The 23,451-nt window shown below is 45.8% G+C and overlaps 1 protein-coding gene across 2 annotated transcripts in view; it reads left to right on the plus strand.

Moving 5' to 3' along the window:
* Positions 1-23,451, plus strand: part of ZSWIM5 (zinc finger SWIM-type containing 5) — a 143,821-nt gene that overhangs the window by 91,790 nt on the left and 28,580 nt on the right. The window contains exons 2-7 of one of the 2 annotated variants that reach the window (XM_068239513.1): positions 4,452-4,808; positions 7,013-7,161; positions 10,166-10,316; positions 12,099-12,272; positions 16,786-16,962; positions 22,951-23,100. In XM_068239513.1, coding sequence (XP_068095614.1) covers positions 4,452-4,808; positions 7,013-7,161; positions 10,166-10,316; positions 12,099-12,272; positions 16,786-16,962; positions 22,951-23,100 — 1,158 coding nt within the window. The remainder of the gene's footprint in view (positions 1-4,451; positions 4,809-7,012; positions 7,162-10,165; positions 10,317-12,098; positions 12,273-16,785; positions 16,963-22,950; positions 23,101-23,451) is intronic. The other variant, XM_068239514.1, reaches the window with a different exon arrangement.

Genomic DNA, 23,451 nt, shown 5'->3' on the forward strand with positions numbered 1-23,451 from the left:
GGCGATTACGCATAGGAAAACTTTAAAAATCGCTGAACAAAGCTATTTTCAACGCTTTTTTTGTGCAAAAGCTGTTCACTTCGAGGTCAAAGTGTACTTCCTGTTTTGCCACGAGAACTACAAAATGCAACCTCTCCAAAATCGCTAGGCATAAATAGAAAATTGCTAAGCACATTCTGGGAATCGCTGCTGCAAATCGCTACAAAGTGCGCTAAGTGTTTGTGATTACGCTTAGTGATTTTTGCTCTGAATTAGCCCTTCACTGCACTGAGCTTTTTAGACCTCTAGGTTACAAAGAGTTAATCCCACCTCCAGCATCTGGGGGACATTTCCTCCAGTGTGGGGGCTGCAGAGGGAAGATTGTGGCACAGGAGGATTAGAGGTGCCTCTAGGCAGCATCTAATTTTATCCATTGTAAAACCCTCCATCACCGCCACAGCTGGCTTACATACCCTGTCATTCGAAAAACTCCGAACATACTGAAAAGAGTCAAGACGCCACTTCAGCCTTACTGGACTACTTCAGGAACGCCAGATGAACACAGGCATTTTTCTCAGTGCCGAGGCATCAGAGCCAACATCCTGGTAGTGTCTTTAACTTCCTGTGTACCCTACACTACACCTAAAAATATGCCCAACAGTGGAAGAGAAGCTGAACTGGAGTAATATGAAAAAGGGAGTCAGAACACCTACTCGATCTGCATTCTCATTCGGGGTCAGCTTCTAGGACAAGCATTAAAGGGGACACTTACACTTTTGTAATAAAATCTCATAAACATTCATTGGTACTACACAAGTCTTCCTGCAATTTAATTCTGTTGAATAACATCTGTACATTCCTCTCTGCTAAGGGGTGCGTACACACATATAATTTTGGTTCGCCAATGATTGGCCAGTTTTACCACTTACTTGTAGTATGAGATCCAACAGATTTTGAATACCGTACTTTAAACAGATCCTGATTTTTTTCTGCTAAGCCTGGCACTGATTAGTCACACCTAAGGCTTGGTTCTCACTCGTGATGGTCTTTTCTGCACAGAGCAGTGTGGACCAGTTCAATGTCTGCTCTTCCGTTTTCTTGCCACGTTCAAGTCTGTGTCAGATGTGTTTGCACCTTAGGCCTCTATTGGAAACTCATCCGCTGGTCTGGAAAATTGAACAGGTTGGGACTTTTCGTTCCATTTGCAGGAAAGCAGCAAATGGAGGTGTACTTAATTTCAAGTAGAAGCAGATCCATTGGATCCATTTGCTAAGTTTTGCTGCGCTGTGGAAAATGGTACGTTTTGCTTGCAAGTGGGAACCAGGCCCTATCAGCCCTTAGTGCTCTTTACACAAGTGAGTCCAGGTGGTGCATTCACCACCTCTCAGCGGCTCCCTGTACAGCGGCCGGATGCTTGTTAGCACTCAGCTCAGGCAGACGAGAGGGGTCTGTCCCACAGACTGCGGGAAAACTGCACTTCATGTCAAATGCTGAAACACGTGAGGTTAAAAACGCATTGCATTTGCTACCTGAATTCATTCACAGATCGGCAAACTGCAGGCTGAACTGCCCAGCAAGCACACAACAGCCTTCCGTGTGAAGGAAGTTTAACTCTGCCTAACCTTAACCAGTCACTAGAAATTATGCTGGGTACACACTGAGATTTTTTGGCAGACTTACTATCAGATCGATTATTTCCACCATGTCTGATTTCCGATATAAATGAACGGAAAACAGAAATCGATCAGAAAATGATCGGAAATCAGATCGTACATGTTGGAAAAAATCGATCTGACAGTAAATCTGCAATAAAAATCTCATAGTGTGTACTTGGCATTAGAGTCTCTGCTGAAGACCCATGTGTTTCCTGTGGAGGGGAGTTGAGGCAGAAGTGAATATAACTGCTGGACAATAGAAACCAGAGAACCTCTCTATGTACCCTAACATTAGCCCATTTAATCATGAACTTTACATTATAAAATATCACTAGTACTTGAGAATCAATGTTAAAAATAGGACTAGCTAAAAAAAACAGTATTATACCCTTCACTGTATACTTACCATAAACTCTGTATTAATGTTGAAATACAGTAATTAAAAACAAATTAGGACAAAGGACAGACTTAAAGGGAAGGTTCAAGCAAAATAAAAAAATGAGTTTCACCTACCTGGGGCTTCTACCAGCCCCATGCAGCCATCCTGTGCCCTCGTAGTCACTCACTGCTGCTCCAGTTCCCCGCTGGCAGCTTGCCGACCTCGGAGGTTGGCGGGCCGCATTGCGTACATTTTTACGCATTCCCGCTAGTGCAGGAACATTAACGCATACAATTTTACGCATTACTGGTTCAATGCGTAAAAATTTACACATTAAACTAGTAATGCGTAAAATGTATGTGTTAATGTTCCTGCACCAGCGGGAATGCGTAAAAATGTACGCAATGCGGCCTGCCGACCTCCGCGGTCGGCAAGCTGCCAGCGGGGGACTGGAGCAGCAGGGAGTGACTACGAGGGCACAGGATGGCTGCATGGGGCTGGTAGAAGCCCCAGGTAAGTGAAACTCATTTTTTTATTTTGCTTGGACATTCCCTTTAATGTAACAGAGGTCTATTACTGTATAAAGAGGTGTAAAAGTAGATTGATTGCATCCTGAATTTTTTTTTTCTTGTTGCTTGAGACTTCTAGTTAAAGAAACTCTGAAGCGAACAAAAATTGCTATTTTACCTGGTAGTTCGCTTCAGTAGTCTCAGTAGATGTAAACCGCCACATCCCTGAGCCAAAACGAGGGGTTTATGTCCCCCAAATCCCGGGGCAAACATCCACGACTTTCTTGGTCGTGGATTTTGCTGCCCGGGGAGGCAGAGCTTTGAGCTGCAGCTCTGCCTCTCCTGACGTCAATCACTGTGTGGATCTCCGCCTCTCCCCGCCCCTCTCTGTGAAGGAAGACTGAGAGGGGCGGGGAGAGGCGGAGATCCGCGGCAATTGACATCAGTAGAGGTAGAGCTACAGCAGAAAGCTCTGCCTCTTTCACGAACCGCTGCCTGTGTTGCCCCCTGGGGATTTAGGGGGTCTAAAGCCCTCATTTTGCCTCGGGATGCGGTGGTTTACATCTACAGAGTACTGAAGCGAAATACCAGGTAAAAATGGCAATTTTTGTTTGCTTCAGTCTCTCTTTAATGGAGTTCTGGATAACGGGTGTTTTACTGTACTAGCTTTACCCAGTAACTGGTGCATAACATGAACGTTCACAGCTAAAGAAACCAAGCAGTAAGCCTCCCATAGCACTGATCTAAAGAAGTCTATCCTCAGTAGACTAGCTATACTTGCCCTCGGCACCTGGAAGTACTGGCAATAACTGTGCTGTATTCTGCCCTCAGAATAATGGCATTGAGATTAACTGATTTCGTCCTCAATCCCTGGAATGCTGGGAGTAATCCTCTTCTGCAGCTTCTCGCATTGTCTGATGTTATTTCATACATACAACAGGCCAGGAGCTCTGATTATAAGTGGATGAATGTTGGATTTGTACATCCAGGAACAAAAAATGCAACCTGCGTATTACTATTCACATAAATTTATCCCGATAAATGTATCCTGCAGACTGAATTTGAAGAGGAAGCCCCACTCCCTAAGATTTGACTTGCAACTAGATGGTTTTTGGGGTCATGGATTTTAGAGGAACGGTTAGCTATACAGTTGACTATTTGAATCTCTGTGATCTGGCAAGGAGGTTTTTGTTGTTTTGCTTGAATTTTCTCTTGATGCAGCAATCACCTGATCTTTCCTAATTCTAACATTGTGTGTGTGTGTGTGTGTGTGTGTGTGTGTGTGTGTGTGTGTGTGTGTGTGTGTGTGTGTGTGTGTGTGTGTGTGTGTGTGTGTGTGTGTGTGTGTACAGGAGCATGGTGGGGAGAGGCACTCTGGGTGCTAGATGCAGCTAGGCCCACTATCCTGAAAACCTCTGTCCTGTGGCTGGATAGTGAACTAGTTAAGGGCTCTGCCTCTGACACAGGAGGACAAGGGTTTAATCTCTGCTCTTCCTGTTTAGTAAGCCAGCAAATATTCAGTAAGGAGACTCCCTTGCACTGATACTGCCTATAGAGCACGCTCTAGGGGCTGCAGCTCTGGCGCTTTGAGTCTGCTAGTAGAAAAGCGCAATATAAATGTTCTGTGTCTTGTCTATGGAGGGTGCTATAGCTGGTCACTTTCTAATACAAGAATTTGTTTTTTTTCTGGCTGTAGTGCAGGTCCTCTAACTTCCGTAATATTTTCTGATTAGCTGACACAGTAAAAATGGGCAGTGCTAGAGAATTTACGTGAAGTGAAATTTGCCCTGTGGATTGAATTGGAACAAACCACATTCATATGACCCATTTACAGATTATTTTTGAACCTCCAATTGAAGAGTATGATCATATCATATACTGATGGGTGTGGTGCTGGTATAGTAAGAATCTCTCTCTTTTTGCTTACAGGTTTCCACCTCAGTGGCACAGTGACAGAGCCAGCAACTCAGTCTGAGCCAGAAGCCACCTACAAAGTAGCCATCAGCTTTGACCGCTGCAAGATAACCTCCGTGACCTGTGGTTGTGGTAACAGGGACATTTTCTACTGCGCTCACGTGGTGGCGCTCTCGCTTTATCGCATCCGCAAGCCGGACCAAGTCAAACTGCGTCTTCCCATCTCAGAGACCCTCTTCCAAATGAACCGCGACCAACTACAGAAGTTTGTCCAGTATCTGATCACGGCACATCATACGGAAGTGCTTCCCACTGCTCAGAAGCTCGCTGATGAGATCCTGTCCTCCAACTCTGAAATCAACCAAGTGCATGGTAATGACCCGTCCTCTCCCCTTCCACCAAATGCATGGTAAAGACCATATATCCTCTCCCTTCACCAGGTGCATGGTAATGACTTGTCTTCTCCCCTTCCACCAAATGCATGGTAAAGACCATATATCCTCCCCCTCCACCAGGTGCATGGTAATGACCCGTCTTCTCCCCTTCCACCAAATGCATGGTAAAGACCATATATCCTCCGCCTCCACCAGGTGCATGGTAATGACTCGTCTTCTCCCCTTCCACCAAATGCATGGTAATGATCCCATCTCCCCCCCCCCCTCCACCAAATGCATGGTAATGACCCCATCTCCCCCCCCCCCCTCCACCAAATGCATGGTAATGACCCCATCTCCCCCCCCCCCCCTCCACCAAGTGCATGGTAATGTCCCATCCTCTCCCTTTCCACCAAATGCATGGTAATGACCCTATCTCTTCCCCCCTCCACCAAGTGCATGGTAATGACCCCATCCCCCCACCAAGTGCATAGTAATGACTCCATCTCTCCCCCCCTCCCCACCACCACCAGGTGCATGGTAATGACCCGTCCTCTCCCCTTCCACCAAATGCATGGTAATGACCATATATCCCCCCCTCCACCAAGTGCATGGTAATGACCCCATCTCAACCCCCCTCCACCAAGTGCATGGTAATGACCCCATCTCCCCCCTCCACCAAGTGCATGGTAATGACCCGTCCTCTCCCCTTCCACCAACTGCATGGTAATGACCCCATCTCCATCCCCCTCCACCAAGTGCATGGTAATGACCCGTCCTCTCCCCTTCCACCAACTGCATGGTAATGACCCCATCTCCATCCCCCTCCACCAAGTGCATGGTAATGACCCGTCCTCTCCCCTTCCACCAAATGTATGGTAATGACCCTATATCCTCCCCCCTCTACCAAGTGCATGGTAATGACTCGTCCTCTCCCCTTCCACCAAATCTATGGTAATGACCCTATCTCTTCCCCCCCCCCCTCTCCACCAGCTGCATGGTAATGACCCCATATCCTCCCCCCTCTACCAGGTGCATGGTAATGACTTGTCTTCTCCTCTTCCACCACACGCATGGTAATGACACCATATCCTCCCCCCTTCACCAGGTGCATGGTAATGACCCTATCTCCTCCCCCTCCACCAGCTGCATGGTAATGACCCTATATCCTCCCCCCTCCACCAGCTGCATGGTAATGACCCTATCTCCTCCCCCTCCACCAGCTGCATGGTAATGACCCTATATCCTCACCCCCCCCCCTCCCCCTCCACCAGGTGCATGGTAATGACTTGTCTTCTCCTCTTCCACCACATGCATGGTAATGATGCCATTTCCTCCCCCTTCCACCAAGTGCATGGTAATGGCCCCATTTCCTCCCCCTCCTTCAAATGCATGGTACTGACCCCCTATGTACCCTCTCCACCAAGGGCATGGTAATGACTCCATATCCTCCAACTCCCTCCAAAAAGTGCATGGTAATGACCCTATATCTTCCCCCTCCACCAAGTGCATGGTAATTTATTTATTGTATTTATAAAGCGCCAAAATATTACACAGCGCTGTACATTAGTAATGACTCCATATCTTCCACCAAGTGCATGGTAACCACCCTATATCTTACCCCCCTCCACCCAGTGCATGGTTATGACCCCATATCCATCCCCTCCACCGAGTGCATGGTTATGACCCCAAATCCCCCCCCACCACCACCACCACCAAGTGTATGGTATTTACCATATATCCTCCACCCCCTCATAAGGTGCATGGTACTGATCCCATTTCCTTCCCCTCCACCAAAGAGGAAGACCAGACCCTGCTAAAGGCTTACAGTCTGAAGGGGTGAAGGGAGGGACACACTAAGCAAGGAAGTTGTAGTTCCTAATGCACTACAGTGCACTTCTCCCCCATGCACAACAGGCTGATCTGCAGAAACTCCCAACAGCATGTCTGCATAGGGAATGTTACTAAATGGTCACCAAAACCATTGTTTTGGAAGAAAAAAAAGCAGGGCAGCTGTAAGAAGTGAAGAGGACCGGCGCTTAGAGCTCTGGTGTTTTCCGCTGCACACTGTTCTGCATTAGTGGGAAAGAGACACCCCCAAGGCCCCGTAAATGCCAGTTAGTTAGGCATCCCGGGTGCTTTTGTTCCCTTTCATGCTACTGTATTTGTATTTTCATACTGACTGCTTTTCTCCTCTTCCAGGGGCCCCTGATCCCACTGCTGGGGCCAGTATCAGTGATGAGAACTGCTGGCACCTGGATGAAGAACAAGTACGGGAGCAGGTGAAACTCTTCCTGTCTCAGGGAGGATATTACAGCTCGGGGAAACAGCTCAACTCCATGTTTGCTAAGGTAAAACTTTTATAAGTGTGTAGCATTGCTACAGTATGTTTAAAGCAATCCTGGAAACACAGTCTGCTGCAAGTGTAACCCCTGCTTTCTGCAGGTCTGAGTTTAAATCACATGACCTGGGGAGCAGCCACTTGGACAGAGGTTCCCAAACTTTTTTTCGGTCAAGGGCCGGGTAATCATATTTCAGACTGCTGGGGGGTGAGAGTATACATGAAATGATGTAGAAAACATTACATTGCGCCCAGGATTGCTTGGGATTTTTCATCAGTCATTTCCGCATTGAACATGCTATTTTTAATTTCATGAAATTTTCACAGAAAACAGGCTGGTATATTTGCCGTTTCCGGCCAAACGCGGAACATCTATATTTTTACAGCATAAAAACTATACTTGTACTTCAACACCAATTTTTTTTTTTTTTTTTTTTCTCATTCTTTTTCTTATTTTTTTTTTTTTATTGCTACACAGCTGTAACATTTCTTTCATGTATCCAGGGCCCAGATTATGAAATAGAACTGATTTCTCATCTACAAATATCTGGATTCTTTCTGCTGTAATGTCAATGCTACAGAAATGTCAGTACTATATTGTATTATATATTTTTTTCATGTATTACAGACAATAGATAGATAGATATAGATATAGAGATGTAGATACAGTGGGTTGCAAATGTATTCGGCCCCCTTGAAGTTTTCCACATTTTGTCACATTACTGCCACAAACATGAATCAATTTTATTGGAATTCCACGTGAAAGACCAATACAAAGTGGTGTACACGTGAGAAGTGGATTGGAAATCATACATCATTCCAAACATTTTTTACAAATCAATAACTGCAAAGTGGTGTGTGCGTAATTATTCGGCCCCCTGACTCAATACTTTGTAGAACCACCTTTTGCTGCAATTACAGCTGCCAATCTTTTAGGGTATGTCTCTACTAGCTTTGCACATCTAGAGACTGAAATCCTTGCCCATTCTTCTTTGCAAAACAGCTCCAGCTCAGTCAGATTAGATGGACAGCGTTTGTGAACAGCAGTTTTCAGATCTTGCAACAGATTCTCGATTGGATTTAGATCTGGACTTTGACTGGGCCGTTCTAACACATGGATATGTTTTGTTTTAAACCATTACATTGTTGTCCTGGCTTTATGTTTAGGGTCATTGTCCTGCTGGAAGGTGAACCTCCGGCCCAGTCTCAAGTCTTTTGCAGTCTCCAAGAGGTTTTCTTCCAAGTTTGCCCTGTATTTGGCTCCATCCATCTTCCCATCAACTTTGACCAGCTTCCCTGTCCCTGCTGAAGAGATGCACCCCCCGAGCATGATGCTACTACCATATTTGACAGTGGGGATGGTGTGTTCAGAGTGATGTGCAGTGTTAGATTTCTGCCACACATAGCATTTTGCATTTTGGCCAAAAAGTTCCATTTTGGTCTCATCTGACCAGAGCACCTTCTTCCACATGGTTGCTGTGTCCCCCACATGGCTTGTGGCAAACTGCAAGCTGGACTTCTGATGCTTTTCTGTTAACAATGGCTTTCTTCTTGCCACTCTTCCATATAGGCCAACGTTGTACAGTGCATGACTAATAGTTGTCCTATGGACAGAGTCTCCCACCTTAGCTGTAGATCTCTGCAGCTCGTCCAGTCACCATGGGCCTCTTGACTGCATTTCTGATCAGCGCTCTCCTTGTTCGGCCTATGAGTTTATGTGGATCGCCTTGTCTTGGTAGGTGTACAGTTGTGCCATACTCCCATTTCTGAATGATCACTTGAACAGTGCTCCGTGGGATGTTCAAGGCCTTGGAAATCTTTTTGTAGCCCAAGCCTGCTTTAAATTTCTCAATAACTAGATCCCTGACCTGTCTTGTGTGTTCTTTGGACTTCACGGTGTTGTTGCTCCCAATATTCTCTTGGACAACCTCTGAGGCCCTCACAGAGCAGCTGTATTTGTACTGACATTAGATTACACACAGGTGCACATTAGCACTCATCAGGCAATGTCTATAGGCAACTGACTGCACTCAGATCAAAGGGAGCCGAATAATTATGCACACAACACTTTGCAGTTATTGATTTGTAAAAAATGTTTGGAATCATGTATGATTTTTGTTCCACATCTCATGTGTACACCACTTTGTGTTGGTCTTTCATGTGGAATTCCAATAAAATTGATTCATGTTTGTGGCAGTAATATGACAAAGTGTGGAAAACTTCAAGGGGGCCGAATACTTTTGCAACCCACTGTATAGAGATAGATTTTTTTTTTTCACATTTTGATTAAGGCCTAGTTCACACTAGTTTCTCCCACCCCATAGACACGTGCGAGTCCCACTTTCTCCTCCTGCGGTCTTCCATTCGGCCGCGATCATTCCTGGTAACTTGCTCATTGACGGCAGTCCGGGTGTACTGCGCATGCGCAGTAGGTTTGCGCATGTGGAGAAGACCCAGAGTGGACGCGACTGAGCAAGTTACCGGGGCTGATTGCAGCTGAATGGCAGACCATGGAAGGACGACGTGGGACCCACATGTGTTTATGGGGCAGGAGGAAGCCCCGGGTAAGTATCGATTTTTTTTTTTTTTTTTTTTTTTTTTCTTCTTTTTTTTTTTCTTGTAGAAGTTGATCTCTGGTACACTTTAAAGCAAATTTGCCTAAAAATGCTTGCAAAATCACCATTCCTTTGACAGTGATTCGCTATTTTTCCTATACCTTGCATTGAAGCACAATCGCCCAGAAAATGGTGCAGGACGCACGTTTGCGATTGGAAAAAAAAATCTCATCACTCATGTGAGAACACTCACATAGGATTTCATTACACAAGCTCTTTTATTGCACTTTTAGGAACGCTAGCAAATAAATAAAAACTCAAAACGCTCATAGTGTGAACCAGCCCTAAAAGTTCATTAAAGCGTTGCTGATGCTACTAGAGAGTGAATTTGGCTTGTTTTAAAGTTTCACTCCAGTTGTATTAGTTTAGTTTTAATGGTAATTTTGATTTCTTTCCTAGGTGCGAGAGATGCTGCGGATGAGAGACTCCAATGGTGCGCGAATGCTGACGCTGATAACTGAGCAGTTCATGGCAGATCCTCGCCTAGCGCTTTGGAGGCAGCAAGGCAGCGGCATGACTGATAAGTGTCGGCAGCTCTGGGATGAGCTGGGTGAGTAATTCAAGAGCCTGCGGCTAAAGTAAAGCCAAGGCAACAATTCTTCCAAAGTTTTTATTTTTGATAACATTTGCTAATCTTAGCAGTCCAGCAATGAAAATGTGCAATCTGCTCACCTATGTTGGTTTCTGCTTATCTGATCAGCGCGGCAAGGCGAGAGTGGTTGGCCCTTTAGCCTTGCATTGCTGGCCATTGCTCAAATCCCAGCCAGGGCACTATCTGCACAGAGTTTGTATGTTCTTCCTGTGTTTGTGTGGGCTTCCTCCGGGCACTACAGTTTCCTCGCTCATCCCATAGAAAACAAAAGTTTGCTTTCTTAAAACAGAAAGTATTGCGATAATTCAGGTTGGAAGGACTTCTGAGATGTCTCCCAGTGCAACACTGCTGAAAAATGCAAATTATCCATTGTTTTCCCTGGAAACTAGCCACACCTCCAGATCTGCTGGAATCCACATAAACCATCCACATAAACACTAGTTTACTTTTATTACTTAGACCTGTAATCCTATTTATCACTCCACTATTTGATTCACATTCACAAGTGTTTTTTTTTAATTACTATATACCCTAATTAATTAATTTTAAACTCTTTGCGTGCCCTCTATTAAGTGACTATTGGATTGTTATGGGTGAAGCCCTGCTTTCTTATGTCTATCCTATGCCTATCTCCCCCTTCCCACCTTTCCCTCTCCTCCCAACCCCCTATTCTATTTTTCTCCTATCTTCAACTAAACCATTAAGCAGGGAACTTACTCTTGAGGAAGTGAACTGTACATTGTTTCATGTTCACGAAACGCGCTGAGATTTGTGTTTACCTCGGCTGAATTATATTTAAAACCTTATGGTATATATGGAAATACACGGACACCAAAACTCTATTGCAGATCAACTTGAATTATTAATAGGAGCTGCTCTTGCTGTATAGGAGGACTATCCCGTTGCTGTGTCATTATTGTGCAAGCGACAAGCCTTGATTATACATGTATATTATTCTATTAATGATGGCTTTTTTTGTATGTACAGTTTTAAAGTTTTGTGTGAGTCTGTTAATAAAATGTATTTTAACGCTTATTAAATGACTTGACTCACAAATTATAAATTTTCTCTACCTACTTTAATGTATAATTCCCCACTCAATAATCACATTAAAGTGGATCCAAGATAAACTTTTACTCATTGCATAATTGTGTTCCTTTCATATAGTTTATAGGGCGTTCCTCGTGCAAAATACTTGTTTTTGTTTTGTTTTAATACTCTAATTCCCTATAAACTAAACAAGCCTCGCCCACAGCTCATTTTGTGCCTTGACACTGTAGCAAGGGCTTATGGGAGCTCAGTCTGGGCAGGAGGAGGAGGAGGTTACTAACCATTGATTTCAGAGGCAGAGGGGGAGGAGAGGGGACTGAATTTACACACAAGCAAGCTGATAGCATCTCCAGCCCTCAGCCTGTTACAATGTGACAAACAGAACATGGCTGCCCTCATTGTATCACAGGAATAAATAATCATAAACTTTTGAAGCTGTTTGCAGCTAGATATGCTGTGTAAACTATCTAAACTATCTTTTTCATCTCGGATCCCCTTTAAGCCCTTGTACAAGATTAAGCATCTTTTTGGGGGGATGTGGGGATATCTAACTGTGATAAACTAGATTTTTATTTGAATGGGCATTGTGATTCTAATAACCTGATCACGTTAGGAAATATAAAATATTAGTCATGTGATGCATTCATTGTTAGCGGTACTAAAGCTCTTTCTGATTGGTGATCTCTCTAGGGGCTCTGTGGGTGTGTATCGTGCTGAACCCTCACTGCAAACCAGAGGAGAAAGCTGGTTGGCTCCGGCAGCTGAAGAAGTGGAGCGACATGGACGTGTGCCCGCTGGAAGATGGCAATTATGGTAACGACTTGCCAAACATCACCAATGCCCTCCCGCAGAGTAACGGTCATGGTGAGCGCTCATCTGAGAAAATCCATGTTTCCATTTCTGCACACACATACACAGAGGACCGCTTTGTGCCCTAAGGTCCTGTCCACACTGGTCAGTTTTTCTGTGCGTTTTCTGCACAGAAAAACTGAGGATTAATGTTAATCAATGGGCTGGTTCCCACTCCAATGTGTTTTTCCCATGTAGGAAACAATTGACAGCAATGCAGCACTGTCTGACAAATCATGCAGAAAACGGATGGACAAATTATATTATTTAGATGGTCAGTTGGTTTGTCAAGATCACTGAGACACGCTGCAGGACTTGTTACTGTTAGGATTTCACTGCTAGTTCTGGCTGTAGACATTTGGTAAACCTTTTTTTGTGTGTACTATTCAGACATATCCGTGATTACTGTGGTGTTGTCCCTGGTTACTGCTTCATAAGATTGAATATTTCATTGTGAAAGTTGCTTTAGTTTGCTCTCAGCTGCTAGTAAGATAAAGGTGATTGCTCCATGCATTGTAAACTTGAAGCCAGCATGTGTAGGATCCATTCTGCCTGAAGCAGTCTCATTGCAAAGGAATACAATAAGTTTTACTTCCTGCTTTGTGCATATTTGTTCTAATGAGACAGAGTGGAGAATTCTGGGTATAGTTTCCTCCCAGCCATATACTGTTGCTATGAATAAAAAATTCTGTCATGTGCAGGCTGAAGTTAAATCATCTTTTTTTTGGCTTTCAGATATGAAATGGCTGTTGTAGTGATGACATATATAGATTTTTGTACTAAAGTCCAATAACCCTTTAAAGGCTCATACACACGTGCAACTTTTCCGCCCAACTATCGTCCAAACTGGTCTGTCGGACGATAGGTTGGAAGTGTTTACGCATGGCAAACTACTAGATGAGCGACTGATGAGAGGTGGTTTGCTGATCCAACCGGCGGATCAACTGACCAATTTTCGTGCAGGTTGGCCATGTGTGTACAGGTTGTTTGAACGACTTGTTGGTTTTTGAATGCAGATGTAGTGCCCACACGCAGAATTTAAATGAGTTGGTTGTTTAGTTGTTCAGCGCGCGTGTACATTCTGGTCATGCACTCAACAAGTCGTGTGGTTTGTCATGTTGGGCAGTTGGTTGCGTGTGTGTAGGTACCTTAAGACTTGTGGCACATGGCTAATTTCTCTCTGATCAACATGATTGTTGGCAGGCAGTTGGCCACATGTCTTCCCAATGCAGCACTGTTGTCAGCAAGGCTGTGCAGGGGGCCCTTAAGTGGGTTGTGCTCAAATTTGAAAAGGCACAGAAATGCACAGTAGTACCTACTAGTGGTGGGGGACCTCCCACCCCCGCCAACCCCCTTGCTCTGCAGTGACATGTGACCCCCCCCCCTCTCTTCCCACCACCTCTCTTCCCACCACCTCTCTCCAACTGTCCCAAACTATCCCCCTGAGCCCCTACGACACATACATTTAGCCACAGAAGCACTGACTGCATTCAGTGGTGTGGAGTCGGTCAGATCTGTCACTGGTGGCCGCACGTTCCCCCGTCCTCGTTTCTTGCTCGGGGTATTGGTTGTCATGTGGGTGCTGAATGCAGATGCTGGGTGCTTCTGGGTACGGGTACAGGGTGTCGTATGGGTTCTGGCTATAGATGGGTATTGAGTGCCATGCGAGATCTGGGTGCATGTACTGGGTGTGACATGGGTGCAAATACTTGGTGCCATGCTGGTACTGGGTGTCGGCTATGGGTGGGCATTGGATGTCACGTGGGCTTTAAATACAGGTACTTTGGGTGCAGGTACTGGTTAAGTGGGTGCTTGGTGCAGATAATGGGTGCCATGTGGAGGCTGTGTGCAGGTGTGAGTACTGTGTGCAGGTACGTGGTGTCATGTGAGTGGGAGTACTGAGTGCCAGCTATGCGGGGAAGGGGTGTGGGTAGATGTTGGGAGAAGTAGAGGTCAGTGTGGGTGCTCCATGAAGTCATTTGGTGTACTGGGGGAGGGAGTAGTCACTGGGGGAGGTCACTATAGGTGCTGCTGGGGACAGGAAGGGTGTCATTGGGGGAGGGAAAGGTCAATGTGGGTGCTAGGGGAGGGAGAAGTCACTTTGGGTGCTGGGGGAGGCAGGATCACTGCAGTGCTAGTGCTGGGGAGGGAGAGGTCAGTATGGGTCCTAGGTGGAGGGAGAGGTCACTGTGGGTGCAAGGTTGGGGGAGAGGTTACTGTGAATGTTGAGGGTGGGAGAGGTCACTGCAGTCAGAAAGACATCATCTTTCCTGTTCCCACACAGCTGCAGGGATGGTTACACTAGGATTCCTGTATGGGACCTCTTTACTCCAAAGTGTCCCAGTTCGGGAAGAGCCTCCCGCAGGTGGTGGGCGGGGCTCCCCACATGCAGTAAGCAGAGCTTATGGCAGGGGGTGTGGCTTACTTTTCGCAGCCAATGGGGCCTTTTTATGGGTATTTTAAAAAGCCCCCTCCCACCTGCACGTGCCTGGATGTCGGTCATGGCAGGAGCTGTGCTCTGTAACTGAAGCGCTGGCAGTAGACATGGCAGCACCTTCCCCCATTTGCAGCGGTCTTGCTGAGGCGGGAGTTGCCTGTGTGTCATAGCTCTGGAAGCCGTCCTTTTAGACTCCAGTGTGGCGCTATTACAGAAAAGCTTTTAATAAAAGTCAATGATGTTGGCAAACAGTGACGGGAGGCATGGATTGGAACACTGCTCAGTCCCACAAGGACAGCAATTTTTTAGTGTCCTTTTAGCATTTTAATAGATAAAGCTATTTTGCTCTTTCTTACATCGCCCTGTGTTCAAAGGAGACCTCGGAGTTTAGTTGCACATTAAAGCAAAACATATCTGTGTATCTTCATGGTCTCCCGGGGTTCCTTTTGTCCTCTGTGTCCTCCTCATTGTTATTCTGCGAGTTGACGTGTGATTGTTCTGCTGGGTAACAAGAGTTTTGCTGAGAGCTGTTCGGTGCCCCCTCCTGATTATCTGATGAGCAGCACAAATCAGTGTCTGCGGCTTCGTTAGGTGCTCTTGTCCTGATTGCCCTGCACGCCAGGCTTTTGCCGGGAGAACAGGAGGTTGATTAAAGCTGCATATTTACCTCTCTCCCAAGTGCCCGCCTGTCTGACTCCTCCACTCAGACAATACTTGTGATGTGAGTGAGGGCACAGGGTGCGAGTGGGTGCCGTGCAGGGCACAGGGTGGTCTCCTGCACCTTGTGGTGTTTGAATTCTGTCACTTTATCTTGCTGGGTTGTTTCAGGGATATAGAGAGCGAGCCAGTCGGGACTGAATGATATAGCAGCAGAGATAAATGTTATTTGCTGTGGTGTTTGGGGCAGCTCTTGCTCACTGGGGTTCTGGACAATCTGAATCCTACCTAATAAAAGGCAAGTGTCCCTGCGTCCTGTCCCTGCGCATGTCCTGCACTGATAGCCGTTGGGACAGGACGCAGGACGGACCAGGGGGTGCGCGCGCGGCGATGACAGACCTAGAGCATGTTTTTAAACGGGCTTAGGTCGCTACCTAGCAAAATTATCTTATGCTAGGTACATTCTAAGCCTCATCTACACGGGTAGATGAGGCTGCGATCCGGCGGCTCGATTAGCCACCGGATCGCCTCTTCCGCGTCACCGCGCGTGCCCCGCATTCGATTTCCCGCTCGTCCCCGCCGACGCCGCTTATCTTCCGCTCGATTCCCTGCCATTGTCCCCTCGCGGGGAGAGAGCAGGGAATCGGCGGTGCGGAGATCCGTCCTGTCGGATCTCATCAATCGACCCGCATCAGCGGCTCAATTAATAAGGAGCATCGCGGCCGCATCTACACGTGTAGATGCGGCTTTAGGTATTATCTGTTAGATTTACCTGCCAGACAGATTTTTTCCACCACGGGGCAGGTAAATCACAGAAAATTGTATGATGTGTACCTAGCATAATGTCTAGTACACACCATACACTTTTCTGTTAGATTTACCTGCCAGATAGATAATTTCCAACATGTGACATCTGACAAGATTTGCTGCATGCTTGTTTCTGGTGGTGTTCAGACACTACTGCAGCCAAATAGATCAGCAAGGCTGCCAGGCAACTGGTATTATTTAAAAATAGATAGATATGGCATCCTCCGTATCACTTCTACCCTTGGGTTCACTTTGAGCCATAGACGCTGATTAAGCATGCAGATGAGATGTTTCCGACAAGATTTGTATGCTTGTTTCAGGTGTGTGATTCAGACACAACTGATGCCAGAATGAGCAGCAGGATGCCAGGCAGCTGGTATTGTTTAGATGGAAATAAACATGGCAGCCTCCATTTCTCTCTCATTTTGGGTTCCTTTGAAGACTATTTGGCCCCCATCACTATAAGCCTTTCGTCTTGCATAAATCATTTATACTACTATTATAAAATGGCTTTAAGTGATGACCTACATACTTAGCAGAACCTTTTATATGCAGTGATTTACAGAAGAGGGCTTTTAAAGCGTTTCAGTAATGTGCAGATTTTCATTTTAAGCATTGTTTCATCAGATTCCTTACTGCGTCCGAGAAGAACAGTTTTTACCCGCGCAGTTGAAGCTTGTGACCTCCACTGGCAGGACAGCCACCTGCAGAGAATAATCAGCAGTGACTTCTACCTGTCGCCCCCCTGCCAGAGGGATGGAGAGAGCCTGATTTTCAACTCCCAGGGGCAGCCATTGTGGCTAGGTGAGTCCATCAACATAGATGCACTAAGAACAACATGTACACAAATGCTTAACAGAAACTGCTGTGAAGTGTATAGTCCATTGATAGAGATGTGCTAGCCACAGAGTGCACAATAACCCCAGGGGCAGCTCCTCTGGCTTGTGGAGTCCATCAGCGTAGATCTATCATGGACAGAGCACAAAAACGCTGTCGATGTGGGTATATGAACCAGGGCTGTGGAGTCGGAGTCTGAGCAATTTTGGGTGCCTGGAGTCGGGGAAAAAATGCACCGACTTCGACTCCTAATGAATTTGTAACTGTAATTAAAATAGAAAATATGATAAAATGTTCTATTTCTCAGATAATAGTCATTAAAAATAATGTATATATACAGTAATAGCTGTGCTCAGTCCACAAAAATAAAATAAACCAATCAAAATTAGTTACTTGTGCTGCTTCAATAAAGCAGTCCCCATATTACAGTATATATGATGTGAACACAGGAATCTCTTATATATACACGAAATAACATCTATGCTGTAAGAATAAAGCCTGATGTGTAGCCGTGTCACTAATAGAGATGGTCAATGAGATGGAAATAATTCTGCATTGATGCTGGTTTATGCAAATGTATGCACTCTCTTTGCTCATGAAATCAAATAATTTAATATGTTGTTAAAATTTGGTTTGGTGACTACTAATTAAAGGGTACCTGAGACGGATGAAAAGAAAAGTGTTATACATACCTGGGGCTTCTTCCAGCCCCCTTCAGGCTAATCAGTCCCTCGCTGTCCACCTCCACCAACTGGATCGTCTGCTATGAGTCCTGGTAATTCAGCCAGTCAGCACAGTCTGGCTACGTGCCGCTTCCACAGCCAGGAGCATTCTGCACCTGCGCAATAGTGCTGCGCAGGTGTAGTACGCCCCCGGCGGCGGAGTGTGTGCATGCGCACTACACCAGACTGGCTCAAGTACCTGGACTCATAGCAGAAGATCCAGGTGGCAGAGGAGGACAGCGAGGGTCTGATTAGCCTGAATGGGGCTGGAGGAAGCCCCAGGTACGTATACAACTTTAATTTCATCTGTCTCAGGTTTACTTTGGTACACAGTAGTACTATACTCCACATATGCACTCCCCACAGAGCTGCAGGGAATCCACTGAGAATGTTGTGCACATTGAACAGAGAGGTGGTGTCTGTCACCCATAAACCTTGTTCAGATTGTGCATGAAGAATGTGTAATAGAGGAAGAATCTCCTTATTCCCCTGCAGAGTACCTGCACATCACTCTTACATGTACCCACAGTTACATTGCCTAGGGCCTGATAGTTGTTCTTTGTTCCGGTTTGTACCTTTTACAAGTACTCTTACCAAGGACTAGTTTTAGTCTAAAGGGAATAAATATGGCAGTCTACATATCCTTCTCACTTCAGTTGTCTTGTAAAATTCCTAAGCGTTGGCAGTTAAGAGACGAATTTCACGTTACATACTGTTAATCAACAAAATTGTAATATGCAAATTACAGGGTTCTCCCCAGAATTTTTTTCCAGCCGGGTGGCATGAAAAAGTAGCCGGGTGGGGTGCGACGGGGGTGGGGAATGCTTACAGCATAGGACATCCGTGCACTCCCTATCACATCCCATTCATCCCTGCACCCCCTATCACTTCCCATGCATTGGTACACCTCCTATCACATTCCATGCATTGCTGCAATCCCTATCACATCCCATGCGTCCCTGTATCCCATATCATGTCCCATGCACACCTGACAACTCAAACAATACTGGGTCCTATTTCCTGATAACAGGTTATTGCACTCTCAAACATTTCATACACTACTGCACCACTAACACATTCCACATATTACTGCACGACAGTATGCCCCCATACAGCACCCACCACACTCCACATATTACTGCACCGACCTTCAAACTTCATAGCTTATTAGATCACATGCCAGCAATCTCCTTACATTACAGAGCATACATTACTGCACATACATTACAGCACATCACCATACATTACTGCACATACATTACTTAGCATACATTACTGCACATACAATACATAGCATACATTACATAGCATACATTACATTGCATTACAGCACAATACATTACATTGCAGCCCATGCATTGCATTACATTACCTTACAGCACAATACATTGCAGCCCATGAATTACATTACAGCACAATTCATTGCAGCCCATGCATTGCATTACAGCACCATACATTGCAGCCCATGCATTACTACAACCATTATATTTCTAAGTTACAAAACCATTCCATACCACTATGAATACACCCTACAGTATATGGCATCGCTCTGCCCTGATCCTGTGTGCTTACACTCTTACAACACCTCCCCCTCCCTTTAGCCAATGTCACCCCCCCTACTCACTCCATTGGCAGCCACATAGTATCACCCGTCCCCCGACCACCAGCACTCCTTCCTGCCGGTCACCGAGCTCCGTGCACGCCAGGATGTTGTAGATGAAGTTATCCATCTAGTGGGGTCTCTGTTGGAACAAGGTGACCCGCTTCCCAGCCCACTGGTCCTGGAGACTTGATCGGCTGCACCACAGGGGAGCACTGGCCAGGCCGCTCTACCGACGGGGGAGAAGTACTAGAGGACTGGAGGATGTGCTCCTTGGTTCCTGCAGCCATCTGTGTGCCGATGTGCGCTACTGTACGCTCTCACAGAGCGGATCTCCCTTTGCATAGCTGCCCCGAGTTCCCGCAGCGTTGCCCGCCCGTAGAGTCACTCAGACCTCCAGATCAGCGGCAGCCGGCAAGGATATGAGAGAGGGGAGCGATTTGCGGTAACGCGCCATAGACTTCAAATACAGGAAGTGACATCACTTTCTGCATTAGACGGCTATGGCGCGTTACCGCAAATCGCTCCCCTCTCTCATATCCTTCCCGGCTGCCGCTGATCTGGAGGTCTGAGTGACTCTACGGGCGGGCAACGCTGCGGGAACTCGGGGCAGCTATGCAAAGGGAGATCCGCTCTGTGAGAGCGTACAGTAGCGCACATCGGCACACGGACAGCAAAGCAGAAGGACTGTTTGAAAATTCGGGTGGGCCTTGGATAGCACCCGGGCGGGGCTTGAAACCAGCCGGGCGGCCCGCCCACTTAATTAGTCCTGGGGAGAACACTGAAATTAGAGGAGTCGAAGTTGAGGAGTCGGAGTCGGTGGAATCCTAAACTTCGGAGTCGGTGGATTTTTGGACCGACTCCACAGCCCTGATATGAACTACAAAGTGTACACAAACACTCAGACGGGGCAACCATGGCTAAATGATGATTCTTGTTGGCTATGAGATCTACAGAAGGTACAAACTGAGAAACAGTTTCTGTGATTGGGTATATCCATAAAATGTATGAATTGTATAGAAACACTCGGGGCCACATACATGCAAAAACAGCGCCGTAAAATTTGGGCAAAGGGAGAAGCCAGAAAAAGTCTCACCCTGCTCCTACAAAAGTCTTCAGCATTAATTACTATTCTCTCTCCATGCTGCCATGGCCTCTGGGATAAGACGTAATTCAGCTATTACTGGGGGCCGAATTACGCAATTTTAAAAGTAATTTGGGCTCTGTCTTTTGACGGCACCCAAATTACCATCTGATCGCTGCTATAGCCTATGGCAGTGCATGGTGCGCCCAAATTTCCAACACAATTTGTGCTGTTTCACTCAGGGACACCTATGGCAGAAGAGTAAGTCTATTGATGTAAATATAATAACTTTAGAAGGTTCACAAACCATGAGGAGCAGCTGCTGTGGCTGGGTAAGTCTATCCTTGTAGATCCATGAACTGAATGGGGTATACAAAGCTTCAGGAGCTCCTACTGTAGCTACATGAGTCCATCATTGTAGATATATGACCCACAGAGGGTACCTAAATAGTCAGGAGCATATGGTGTGGCTATATGAGTCCATCACTGTAGATATATGAACTGCAGAGAGGGTGCCTAAATACTCAGGAGCATCTGATGTGGCTGGATGAGTCTATCACTGTAGATATATGAACTGCACATAAATCCTTAGCAGCAGCAGCTACTGTTTTTGGCTGAGTACATTGATGCAGATGTGAACTACAGAGTGTATGCAGGCCCTGTGGCAGGATCAGTCCATTCAGGTAAGTATGCCAAGTACAGAGATTACATAAGCTCCCAAGGGCAGTCGCTGTGGCTGGCCAAATCCGTTAATGTAGATATGGCACAGGATTCATACAGACTTTTAGGAAGCGGTCCATGTTGCTTAGTTTCAATACGATACGTAGACTTCACATGAGCACTTAGTGACAGCTACTGTTATTGAATAAGTGAATGGAAACTCTGGGCTGGCAGTTCATGTTGCTGAGTAGAAATAGAGCATTAGGAAGTGTACACATTGCTCTGTATACAGATAAACCACCCAAAAAGTATACACACAGTCTCTGAGAGAAGTGTGATTCCTAAAGGGCAAATAAGGACAGGATCTAAGTCATCACTCACTGATCCGTCATACTGTATACTGTCTGCAGCTTGCTAAACTGGTTTGAAAAGTCTGTAGTGACTTGGCTGGCTGTGAAAGTGATGATAGGGGGACTTGGAAGAAACTCATAACAGCAGCTTTCATTCTGTGCCCCTTCGTAGTGTTGCTAAAGTCCAGGGACAAATGGCTGAGAGCATGCTAATATATACATTTAGCTAATTGCAGATGGCCTTCTAAGTGACTATTTGTTAGCACTTTCTTTATTTCCCATAATGCTCCGAGCATTTTGGCAGGGGAAGCGAACAGCAGTCAGCTTGGGACACATTCAGTGAACTGCTGTAGAGAGTGTGATATTTTCATGTGCAAATGCCATTTATCAGGGGATGGCCAAGTATCTTACCTTTGGGCTGTTAACCTAACCTGCCAGTATGTTTTTGGGATGTGGAAGAAAATGCATACTAGAAGAACGTAAATGCAGACCAAGCCTTTGCTGAGATTTAAACCTGGGTCCTCAGTGCGGCAAGGCAAGGGTGCTTGTCCATGACACCATTGTGTATTTCCATCACAGGTGTAATGTAAAACACTTGGCATGGGGGTGAGAGAGACAGCCTGGCAGTCGATTTCTAATAGATTACCTGCTAAAATCAATTGGAAATCACTGTGACCAGATTTGATCAGAGGCTGAACTAACTCATTTTCGATCTACCAATACATTGACCAATGTATGGCTGCCTTAAAACTAAAAGGTATCGAATTTGTCAAAGGAGCTATCGGTGATTTATAGATGATTGTAATTTTTTTTTATATACAAGAGTGCCTGTTTGAAACATCTGCCAATTACATTCATACCTTCAAATGCAGGTAGATTACCTAGTCAGACTCTAGTCAGAGCACCAGAGTTACATGCTTGATCAGGGTCTGTGGCTAAAAGTATTAAAGGCAGAGCATCAGTAGGACTGCCAGGCAATTTGCATTGTTTAAAAGGTAAATAAATATGGCAGCCTCCATATCCCTCTCACTTCAGATGTAATTACAGCTGTAAGTCTCTTGCAGTATGTCTCTATTAGCTGAACTTATCTAGCCACTGGGATTTCCACCTTTTCCCCAGGGCAACACTGCTCAAACCATCAAGTTTGGTGGGTTGTGTTGGAAGCAGAATGTTTATCCTAGGCTCAAACTCTGGCAGACTGGAAGCATTCTTTCCTCAAGAATTACCCTCTATTACAAAACATGTACTGTTGGTGGGCCTTGAGGACAGGGTTGGGGAACTCTGATCTAGAGGGTTCTCTGATCCTCTTTCACCTCACTGCTGCTCGCTGGAACGCACTTCTGTCCGTGTACTAGTTCGGCTGCAGTGTATATAAGCAAGTATGCACTGAGCCACTCTTGCATTGTTTCTTCCTCCGTGCATGAGCACAGGCCACACACACACGCACTTACTTCTTTTAGCAAATAAATAATCTGAATGGTTATATTGCTTTCTTCTCTTTATTACCTGTATGGCTAACATGTGACCTTTTCTGTTCAGAGCATGTACCTACAGCGTGTGCAAGAGTGGATGCCCTACGCTCTCACGGTTACCCCAAAGAAGCTTTACGACTGGCTGTCGCCATCATCAGCACACTGAGACTGCAACAGCAGAGACAGCTGGAAGTCTACAAGCAGCAGAAGAAAGGTGGTGTGTGGCTTCTCACTCTAGCCCTGTAACCTTGTTTTGGGGGAGGGGGGACTTGCAGGGTAGTCATTGGCAGTGATTTGTCGGGCTCGCAGTTTTCACAGGTTCTTAACTAGAGGACAACTAACTTGGTATTAATATTTACCTGTATCCACAGTGAAAGAAACTGCGAATACAGTTGTACCATTCTAACTCTGATGGAAGGGTCACAACCTGACGCGAGGGGACTATGGAGGCTGCCATTTTTATTTCCTTTTAGCAATACCAGTTGCCTGGCTTTCCTGCTGATCCTCTGCCTCTAATACTTTTGGCCATAGACCCTTAAAGGATACCCGAAGTGACATGTGACATGAT

Source organism: Hyperolius riggenbachi, chromosome 6, assembly GCF_040937935.1.
Source record: "Hyperolius riggenbachi isolate aHypRig1 chromosome 6, aHypRig1.pri, whole genome shotgun sequence".
Classification (NCBI taxonomy): Eukaryota; Metazoa; Chordata; class Amphibia; order Anura; family Hyperoliidae; genus Hyperolius; species Hyperolius riggenbachi.